The 10,590-nt window shown below is 41.9% G+C and overlaps 1 protein-coding gene across 2 annotated transcripts in view; it reads right to left on the bottom strand.

Annotated features, from left to right (window-relative positions):
* Positions 1-330: 330 nt before the first annotated feature.
* Positions 331-10,590, bottom strand: part of LOC103906886 (L-threonine 3-dehydrogenase, mitochondrial) — a 12,045-nt gene continuing 1,785 nt past the window's right edge. Inside the window, exons 2-9 of one of the 2 annotated variants that reach the window (XM_009288945.2) lie at positions 7,561-7,762; positions 7,159-7,201; positions 5,649-5,719; positions 4,697-4,846; positions 4,435-4,607; positions 3,509-3,599; positions 2,769-3,038; positions 331-2,538 (exon numbers count right to left, since the gene is read on the bottom strand). In XM_009288945.2, coding sequence (XP_009287220.1) covers positions 2,399-2,538; positions 2,769-3,038; positions 3,509-3,599; positions 4,435-4,607; positions 4,697-4,846; positions 5,649-5,719; positions 7,159-7,201; positions 7,561-7,744 — 1,122 coding nt within the window. In that variant the 5' untranslated portion in view covers positions 7,745-7,762 and the 3' untranslated portion in view covers positions 331-2,398. Of the gene's footprint in view, positions 2,539-2,768; positions 3,039-3,508; positions 3,600-4,434; positions 4,608-4,696; positions 4,847-5,648; positions 5,720-7,158; positions 7,202-7,560; positions 8,901-10,590 lie in introns of those variants that run through there. The other variant, XM_009288943.2, reaches the window with a different exon arrangement.

Raw genomic sequence — 10,590 nt, 5'->3', positions numbered from 1 at the left:
AAAAAAAAAAAAAAAACCCCCCCCCCCCCCCCCCCCAAAAAAAACCCCTTTCATTCAAAATGCCATAGGTTTGAATTTCACCTTTGCTGCAACACCTTATCCAAAGCATTTGTGCAATGTCACAGCCACGGACAGGGTGTTTCAGAATAACAAACATTCTTGCTCTTCACTCTTGTTAGTGTTGACTGCAGCTCTGAACAAAGGCGAGGGGAGTAGACCCCATGACTTTGAGTGAAGGAAAGAAATGGAGTGAGACCCGCCAATAACTCTTTATTTTACACGTGTCATGGAACGGAGGGGGTAAGCACCAGGGTCTGACTTATGAAAGACTAGAACGGACCCTTCAGCTCATATTAAAGCCCTTCACCTGACGGCTCAGCGTTAACAAGTTCACTAGGAGATAATCCTGTTTTGGCAGGGCAGAGGACAAAACCTGAGCCAGTCTTTCCTTGGAGAGTACGAACGGCGGGCCAACTCTGCTGGCCCATTGGGCCAAATACTACACTTGAACAATGTGATAGTTACTACAGCGGCCAAAGCTTAAAAACTTGTCTTTTCAGAAACGTAAACAATATAAAAGAGTTTCAATAACAGGCCACAACCTTAGAGGTTTTTGAGCTTAAATACCTGGGAAACGCATACTTTGCCAACAGATGAAACAGTAAGATACATACAAAAAAGTCAAGAGATACAAGTTTAACAAATGTTTAAAATAACTGGGCTTCACCACAGAATCTTCATTTGAAGGTTACTTTCATGAGAAAACACATTCCCTGCAGCATGTAGACTCCTTCACAAAGAGACAGAAATCTGGTCACGTCAGTTATCCACTTACTGAGGAAACACCGCAGGGTTACAGGGAGCGTCACAGACTCGCAACTGCCAAAGCATCGTCACAGAAAACATAGCAAACAGGTTGTAGGCAAAAAAAAATACTCGACCGTGTTTACCTACACACGCTATTGGAGTATACAAGACAAAAAAAAAAGGATGGAGAGCTTCATATAGGGTATTTCCAGTCATTTTGAAAATGAAAGATATTTTTTCTTTGAAAAAAATAAAGTCAGAAGTTCCCAGATGCTGTTTCTCAAGGCATGCTATAGCTATAGGAGCCGATGGCTCAGACTCGCATCCACGGAAACGGGTATTTTACCTAAAATGGCTTTCCTGTCTCTCCAGTTTGTCATTTCTGAAAGTCTCCTAAGTAGCTTTTGAATAGACATATCTTCCTTGCATGCATCTACTAAGACTCCCTTGTTAATCCCAGAATCTCCTGTGCATGAAGCTCAATGAGCAGAGCAGCCCTCAACTGTAGCTAGAAGATAGTTTCAGATTCTGGATCCCTCCCTAAAGAATAAAAGCGTATGACAGTTACACATAAATAGCATCTACAAATACACTTACAGTGCACACGGAAAAGTAGTGAACATGAACAGATTTCAAAGGCTGACTTGACTCTACCGTAAGGCTCCATCATCAGCCCACCTTTAAAACTCGCTCCAGGCAGTATGTCATCGTGCTAGCACGGCAAACAACTGGGATAACCAAACGTAGTGCTAATTAACCATAAACCCATACCTGGGCATCGCCTTCTTGAAACACGCCCCAGATTCACATACACGTAACAGCTCTTCGAATTTCAGACCTACCTCCGAGGTTAAACTGAAGGCAGCAGCGCTTTCAAAGAAGAGGACAAAGCTTAGCCTGTAAACCCTGGTTTTTTAAAGCATAATGAGAATTCAAGTCCTATTCCCCTTCACATTTATAAGCATTTTAAGAATAATGCTACTTTGTATGCCCTATGTATAGAAAAGTGTACGTTTATACAGCACTCTCTCTCTCTCTCTCTAAATAGGAACTATCAACCAAAGTTTGACTTCAAACTAGAATTGCAACGATCCCTGCAATTTGGAAACATGAAGTAGCTTTTCTGATCTCTCTTTTGTAAGCAAAGAGTAGAAAGGATCACATCTTACTACGATCTAACATCCTCCACCAGGAAAATGAAAAACCTATCGTTAACTTTGCGGGATATGCCTGAAACACCAGGTTTGACAATATTGCCCCACGTTGTTTGCCAAAGAAGAGGCAGGCAGCAGGAATGATCGGAGAGTCATCAGCCAGGAGTAAGTGTTTTGGGTTTGTTTTTTTTTTCCTAGCTGCTTAAGTGTGAAAGTTCAAGAATTCTGTGTTTGTCATTGGTGCTGTGCTTGAAGACAGTACCAAATGATTTCTTTTATCTAATAGTACATTGCAGCTACAGCATGTTTCTGCCCAAATCTATTGCTACTTACAAAATATAATAATTGACATGCTCTAAGACTCAGAAGATTATAAACTAATTTAGCCATTTCTTCCTGGTCCTCTGTGGAAATCTGGAAACATCTTACAAAGTATTTCAGTTAGCTTGAGCAATCCTGGAGTCAGACCCAAGGAAGCTAAACATTGTAGTCACCAACTCAGGGAGATCATAATCATGTTTCCAACCCCAATCCCTCCGGGCATTCCTGTCATCAAAGTTCATCGGCCAGCTGTCAGCTGCAATGAAAAGAAAAGAAGAAATACGGAGCATGAGGTTTAAGAAAAGTTTCTTTAAACTTTAAGACATATCATCACTGGCCATTTGAACTACTAAAGCTGAATTTCAAACTGTAAGACTTGAACTGTACAGTAGCAATTTGCAAGCACCTAAAAAGAAAAGAAACTTTGTTTTGCCCTCAACATATAGCAATCTAATGTATTTTCCTACCGAAGAAGCTGATACTAACCTATGGCCTGCCTGACTTCATCCACATTGTAGGTCACCTGGAGTTCAGGAACGTGCTTCTGCACCTCTTGCGCCAGCTCTTCAGGAGTGAAGCTCATGGCACTGATGTTGTATGTCCTCATGCTCAGTGCCTCTGCAGGGGCCTCCATGACCTCTAGAGTTGCTTTCAGACAGTCATCAATATACATCATAGGGAGACGAGTGTCCGGCTTTAGGTTGCACTGAAATTTGCCGGTCTTTATGGCATCATGGAAAATCTGGACAGCATAATCTGCAGAAAAGGACAATGGATGTGTGTACTCATCTGCCTCAATCTGTCGTTCACTTCATGACAGCCAACAATCCTCAGACTACCCCCAAAGTCTGCTGTCTAAAGTCTAGCAGCAGAACTGTGTATGATTTACGTTGTAGAAGTCATTCCGAACTATCCCGATGCTATTCTAGCATTTGCACATCGCAGCAAGACAGCAGAGTTTAAAATATTTTTAAAGGAAATGGTCTCAATGAGTGTAATCAATCCAAAAATCTCTCGGATACTGTTTAAAAGTAAAGGCTACGAAATTATGCCCTAAGCTGGAGTGGACAAAAGTATTGCTGTAACACTGCTGAAATAGCATCTCTACACTGACGCTCTATACTGCCACAGATTCAGTTTCTACAAACACATCAAAAATGACTGTATTGGCTTACGTTTTTGCTGTTCTTGCCTGCAATACTGAGAACTACGCACAAGTCACTTACCAGTTGTTCCCCCACCAGGCTGAGAGTCAGCGGATATAATTCCTGGATACCTCAGGCAGCGGAAGTCTAGGCCATACCGGTAATGGTAGTACTATGGAGGGAGGAAGGAAACACAGCTTTACGCACCAAGACTAGGCCACACAACTCATTGATTTCACAGGAAAAATCTGCCACCGGATGAACCTTCATTCCATAGCCGTCCCACGACAGGGGTGAAAGAAAAGGAACTACTGAACAGTCTCCGTTCCCTGCCAGGCAGCTGATCTCCCTGCTTGCCCTTTTCTAGTTTACATCCGCATCAGTAGATATGGATTCTTGATATGGATTGGCTTCTAACGTAGGGTCTAGGTCTAGTGTTCAGAAACTGAAAATTCCTAAGTTTGAGAGACATTTCAGGTCAATACAGTCTTCAGACCTGCCACTGTCCTTCATCAGTTTGAAGTGTGAGGAAACTGTAAAAATATCAGCTTTAACAATGTTATGTTTCTAAAAAACTACAAAGCCAAAAGAGTTGTGCATGTACAGACTCCCACGGCTTTGACTTCAGAGTCTGTCTTTTTTTTTAGTGAGGAGGGGGGGGGACACGCAAAAGTCATCATTGTCTAGCATGCTTTTGCAAGGTTTTGTACACTGTCATTTATGCAAGGCCATTCATACTGGCAGATGAGGCAGAGAGGCGAAAGTCAAAAGAACCAGGGAAAGAAATGATATTGAAAGTCAGATGTTTGCCAGCTTCCAATTCTTTGTACTTTTTCCAACAAAACTCAAAAGATATTTGTCCTTAAGAGCTGCCTCAGACTACTATTGAGTACTAAAGCCTGCAGGAAGGAAAGAACGGGGAAAAGAACACTGCAGTGAGGAATCTTACAAAAGCAGTGAAGTTCTCCCAGAACTTTCATGAAATAAATAAAATAAAAAATTCTCACTTCTCCCATGAGCTCAGCGTGAACCTTGGAGACTCCATAGATTGTCCTTGGTCTCTGAATGCAGAGATCAGGAGTTGGATCTCGAGGAGAGGTGGGTCCAAAGGCTCCGATAGTGCTTGGAACAAAGAGTCTCAAATTATGCTCAGCTGCGATATCCAGAACGTTGTGTAAACCTGGAACAACCAACAGGATTTATCAGAACATACACTGCACTTTCTCAAGCCTCTGCAGGAGTCACAAACTTGAAACCCGTGTCACATACCAGTAATATTTACAGCTCTGGCCAAAGGGACGTTTGCTTCTCCAACAGCACTGAGCAAAGCGCTGTAGTGGAACAGCCAAGTTATCCGGTTATTCACCACTATCTCACGTAAATTCTTGTAGTCCAAGATATCCGCATAGATAAAAGGACCTAGAAGAAATGGAACCAGTAGGAAATCGAATGTCAAGAAGAATGGATATAAAGAAAAGTTCTACGTGAAACTCAAATTGCTGCTTCTTGACCATACCTATATTCAGGATTTGACTGCATAGCAGAATGCACACCTAACAGCAGCGGTCAATAAATTGGTAAATAAGCAGGAGACATGAAGGGAAACTGCTACCTTTACCTCAGACTGATGCAAGAACACATGAAGGGAAACTGCTACCTTTACCTCAACAGACTGATGCAAGAATTCCTGTTTTATCCAGTCAATGGCATGAAAACAGGGAACACGTAGCGTACGCTATTCAAATATCTAAATACATCACTAAACAGTAATGATGAAGAAAAACTTATGCAAGTTTCTAATGAAAATAAAAGAATCCAAAAAACCTACTCTACATCCATCTCATCATAAAAATTGCCTGAGCATGGAAAAACGAAGCACAAATTTAATTTCCAACTTGTTCCCTCCAAAAGAATACATGCATCTCTTTCTACAGCAGGAGCACAACAGCCAAGCTCAACTTGACTCAAGTAGCTATTCTGGCCAACAAAGTAGCAAAGCAACAGTGAAAAAATGCAAAGAAAAATATTTAGAAAAAGGGAATAATAGACAGAAGAAATCAATGTCTTGGCACGATTTCAAAGCAGGAAGGCATTATCCAGAAGTTTCGAAGAGCAACTTGTTCAGCTTAATCCGCTTATAATATAGACTTTGGTAATTAAGTCTATAGACATCAGACATAAAGTCAAGATTTTTTTTCCATATGCTTCCCCAGTCACTTACCACTATAAAAAACACTATCTGCAGGCTTTCTAATGTCAGACAAGATCACGTTGTTCTTTCCAAAGTGTTTCCTGTGTAAAAATACCCACACAGTACAGTGAGTCCACAGTCTTCAAGATAATTTATAAAGTGCTATGCTGCTATTTTGTTTATCAGGAGATATATCAGAAGAACAATAATTTCCACAATGAAATCAGCTATTGCACTTAAAAAAAACCCACCGGTCCCTTAAATGTAAATACAGCATCTTATAAAATTAGTAAACTACTTCTAGTAGCCGTGAAAGACTGCATAAGGACAGAGAAGTCTTTTAGAAAACGAAAATACATTGAGAAGACAGACCTTCCTACCTTCTTCTTTCTGAAAATTTTACCCAGAGATAATCTACTCCCCTGCAGACAACAAAAAGCCACTGGGCTTGCTGTAACTGCAGCTACTTTTATATCAACAAAGTAAATACAACTGAGCAATCTCTGCCTCGTGCTTTTCTAATCAGCACAAGGCTGTCACAGAGAGCAAGTCTGATGGCATTGGAGTACATTCCGGCCTTCCATTATTTGGCTGATTTTTAAATATTTCATAGAAATGGTAGAAAACATTCAAACTGCAACAGAGCGTTGAACGCAGTGAGTTTGCTCACTTTTGGCCATAGTCCAAAGCCTCTGCAACAAACACTGTCTATGTGCAAACGATACTCTGGAGCTGAGTAAGCGTGGAGATAGACGACGATATGGACCAGGGAGAGCTCTCAGAGCGTTTTACAGTTCTTGAAAAGATACTGTGGAAAAAATAAGGTAACTGTGTACGTGAGGTGGGGGAACAGAAAGAGCCAGAAGAAATATATTTTCGATTTACTCCTTTTGCTGCATCAGTTCGTCTTTCACCAAATCATAAAAACTTCAAGATCTTGTATCCTAATCTTTACTTTTCTTTGCACTTTACTAAACAGGGCACCTTATTCCTGAAGTTACTTAACTGAAATTCTCAGAAAGATAGAAGTCAGCAGTTGCAAAGCCCAACAGCAGGGTAGTTAGCAAAGGACTATGTATTTTTTTCAAGTGGACGTTTGCACTTTTTTCTCTTCTATAGTACCTGCATAAAATTGCAGCCTTTGTCTCTCTATTGAGCACTCAAATCCAGCCTTATTTGGCTAGACCAAAAAAGGAGGAAAGGAAAACTGACCACCCTCTGAGGATGCAGACTGCTAATACTTCCATTTAACTGGAAGCAAACTGAACTCAGCAGCTGGTCTCTTAGACAAAATTATGTTATTTTGGGAATCGTGACCAATGTACACACAGGAAGTACGTCAGTGAACCTAAACCAAGCACAGGAGTAAAAAATAAAAAAACGGTGAAAATTTAAAGTTATTTACAAAACTAAGAGGCAAAAAAGAATCTGCGTCACTAGGATTCTTTTAAAAAACACTTTCCAGAAAATTACTGCTTCTAGAAGTGTTGGCTAAAGCTTGAATTCCTCACTAATAGCAAGTCAGAGAATCATGGCGTACCTCAGAAGCTTAGCAAGTCCCACTCCAAGCTGGCCAAGACCACCTAAAAGGCAACGCACAAGAGAGAAAAATCAGAGGAAAAAGCAGTATCAAAATACAGAGTTCCATTATTATATGTATCACATCAGAAATGAGTACTATTTTTCTCCGCGAGTCAGAAAGCTTTTATATTTTTCCTCAAGGAAAACCCAATGAATTGGTTTTAGTAGATTTCTGGAATAAAAATAGTAGGAAAGTTCACATGGGACTCTGATCCTATCACCATACGGGAAAGATCACCACAGTCCTAGGATATTTGAGTATTTTTGCTTCCAGCGTTCTGCTCACTGGGGAGGGAGGAGGGGAGCGGGGGACTTGACTGAGAAGCTGGAGCAGGAACAGAGCTATGACAGGAATGCTGACCTGTAATTAGCACCCGAGGATGATCAGACTCGGAAAAAGAAACCGAGTGAAAGCTAGCATCGGAGGCCACCTGCCGGGGTGAGACTCCAATGCATCGAACAGGCACGATGGAAATCCCACATCCACAACCAGAGCTCTGTAGCAGCTGGCTGACAGCTCTGCTCACGTTTTTCACAATTGGCATCTTCCTCCTTCAAATACGCTGTGAGAAGAAGAGAAGAGATTAGTCACAAATGACTCAACCATATTAAACATTTTAAACACTCCCTTAGAAAACTCTGAAGGGTTTAAGAGAAGTTTGATGCAATCCAAGCCCTAGCTGACGTGCCAGCTGCGAGCCACGTCGTCTACTAGAAGCAGCCTGTGCAGTAACATGAACAGAAGTAATGTATTCACCACAGCGAGCTCAAGAAAACATCCACAGCCCCAGCACAGAATCCAGTATAAGGAACAGTGAGAATATAGTTCAAGTTTAAGCCTTTTTAAAACACTTAAAAATCACGATTTCAAGCACAGAAGGCAACAAACACAGAATTCAACAAGTTCAGCTGCTGTGATTACACAGCTTCACTGTAGGTACTTTTGAGTGAAAGTTTTGTAGGCTGCCATGAATAAGCAAACCTTCTCACTTATTGCATCAGCAAGATTCAGCTAAGCCAACACAGGCAGCAGTAAATCTCTTCAAAGAGCGCTGCTTTGCTCAAACTTAATACTCATGATGGACAGTACTCAGGAAGCGAACAAAGAAGCAGTATTTACCCAGGACTCATGAAAATGTCCTAATTACTTCACCAAAAAAAAAAAAGAAATCAAACATGATTTGCTTATAATAACACATTGCAAAAATATCCCTAAGTTACCCTGAGCTACATGCAAGTTTGGTTTTCCTTCTCCCCAAATCTTTCATATCGGGGAAGGAAATGGAGAAGAACGTACCCCAAATAAATCACACAGGCATCCACAAATGGCCTTTTCTGAGGTTCCAGTTTACTCCTTTCAAATACAAGTCTTCAGGTGCAGTCACTTAAATTCTTCCTTATCCCCCCTTCAAACAACTTTTAATTCCCTTTCCCAAAGTGACAGAATGAGTAAATCCCCAAACGAAAACCTCTTTAAAACTAGCTTGCTTGAGATTACCCTGCCAATTCTTTTCTCGTATGTGTTCTTGTTGCATATATTATAAAAAAAGAGAGTCAGGGTGAAGGAAGGCCACAACAAGAAATTACATCAGCTAATTGCTGCAGATGAATTCCAGCACTACCAATTCTAGTACGCATAGAAAAGCAAACAAGTAATTAATGTGGGTGTTCCTTTCACTTACGGCAAACACAGAAGGCTGAGAATTTTCTGATACTTTAGGGAGTCCTGCTATTTAAGTACAGAAGACTTGCTAAACTTATCTATTACATGCTTAATAAAATACCCCCCCCCAAGTGCATTATTAAAAGTCACATTTGCATATTAAAACTGATCAAAGAGACTTATTCTGAGATGCATCTTTCCCCCCCCTTAGACTCGTTTGCTCACTTGTTTATTGCCTTGAGAACCATTGTCAATTAGTATCCTGATGAATTAGCCAAGCCTCTGCTGCACCTCACAGCCACAAACCCATCAGAGGGATCAGTCTCCCTGATTACAGGCGTGATCTATTAAAGCTGTATCTCTCCTGTCCCGGTGCTACAGAAGCAATCGCTCCATCTTCTCTAGGCTTTGCACAAGTCTCTTGCAATTCCTTGTTGCACACCAACTCTATATACCTACATCTAACTCCACCCTAACAAAACTAGAGCAAACAAGCTGTTCCTTGAGCACTGAAAGCAAAGCAGCCCCATTTCCTGAGGGCTCAGTCTAGTTAACTAGAGTTAACTAACTGCTATCTAAGAGGTTATGACATCTTTCTCCTACCTTGATTCTTTCACGTTGAATAGTACAATTCAGCTCATATCGCTGATGGGCCACGAAGATGATGAAGGGACTGAAGCATCTCTCCTATGAGGAGAGGCGGAGGGATCTGGGACTGTTCAGCCTTGAGAAGAGAAGGCTCTGGGGGGGATCTTATCAATGTATGTAAATACCTGAAGGGAGGGTGCAAAGAGGACGGAGCCAGGCTCCTTTCAGTGGCGTCCAGCGCCAGGACCAGAGGCCACGGGCACACACTGAAACACAGGAGGTTCCCTCTGAACATCAGGAAACACTTTTTTGCGGGGAGGGTGACCGAGCGCTGGCACAGGTGGTGGAGTCTCCATCCTTGGAGCCGTCTCGACATGGTCCTGGGCAACTGGGTCTGGGTGGCCCTGCTTGAGCAGGGGGGTTGGACCAGATGACCTCCAGAGGTACCCTCCAACCTCAACCACGGCACTAGTGAGATTCCCCTCCCCTGCAAGCCCACCTTCACAAAACAGACATGTCCTTGCTATTTTTGAGACTCAGTCCCCATCAAGCTTACTTGAAATTAGCCAATAGGCGCAAAAATAGTTAGGTGTGCAGGGAAAGAAGGCAGCAGGCAGACATATCCAGACAATTCAATCTCATAAGACATGTTTCACCCTGGGAAACCAATGTAAGAGTGTTAAAAGGCAGCGTTAGCCCTTTAAAGAGCCATGATAATCCCCTCTTGTTTCAGAATGGGAGAATAAACAACTCTTATAGCACTAAGAGAGACTCACTGGTTTCTGTTGCACAAAATTTTCCCTTAAAGTACCTGAAAAGGCATTTTGCATTTTAAGCTCTATAAACAAAGTACAAACTAAAGTTAGTTGCTACTAAAAATGCCACGCTACGATCAAATTGGTTTCCCACCTACTGGACTGGTTTCTCCGAACGCACCTGGAGTGAAACCGCACAGGCTTAAGCTGAGCATTTACTTGCAAGTCTAGGCTGACTCAAAAGAACAGTAAACACATTTTAACACCAGACACTGAAAAACCCCTGGCTCACCAAGCAGCACAGCTGCATGCAAAAACCCCACCTACGACACGCACGTATTTCTATTTCAAATAGGAAGGGGGGGGGGGGGAACGGGGGAACTAG

Source organism: Aptenodytes forsteri, unplaced genomic scaffold (genome assembly GCF_000699145.1).
Source record: "Aptenodytes forsteri isolate BGI_AS27 unplaced genomic scaffold, ASM69914v1 Scaffold57, whole genome shotgun sequence".
NCBI lineage: Eukaryota > Metazoa > Chordata > Aves > Sphenisciformes > Spheniscidae > Aptenodytes > Aptenodytes forsteri.
The sequence above is the reverse complement of the archived record's forward strand: the minus strand, read 5'-3'. Positions and strand labels throughout refer to the sequence as shown.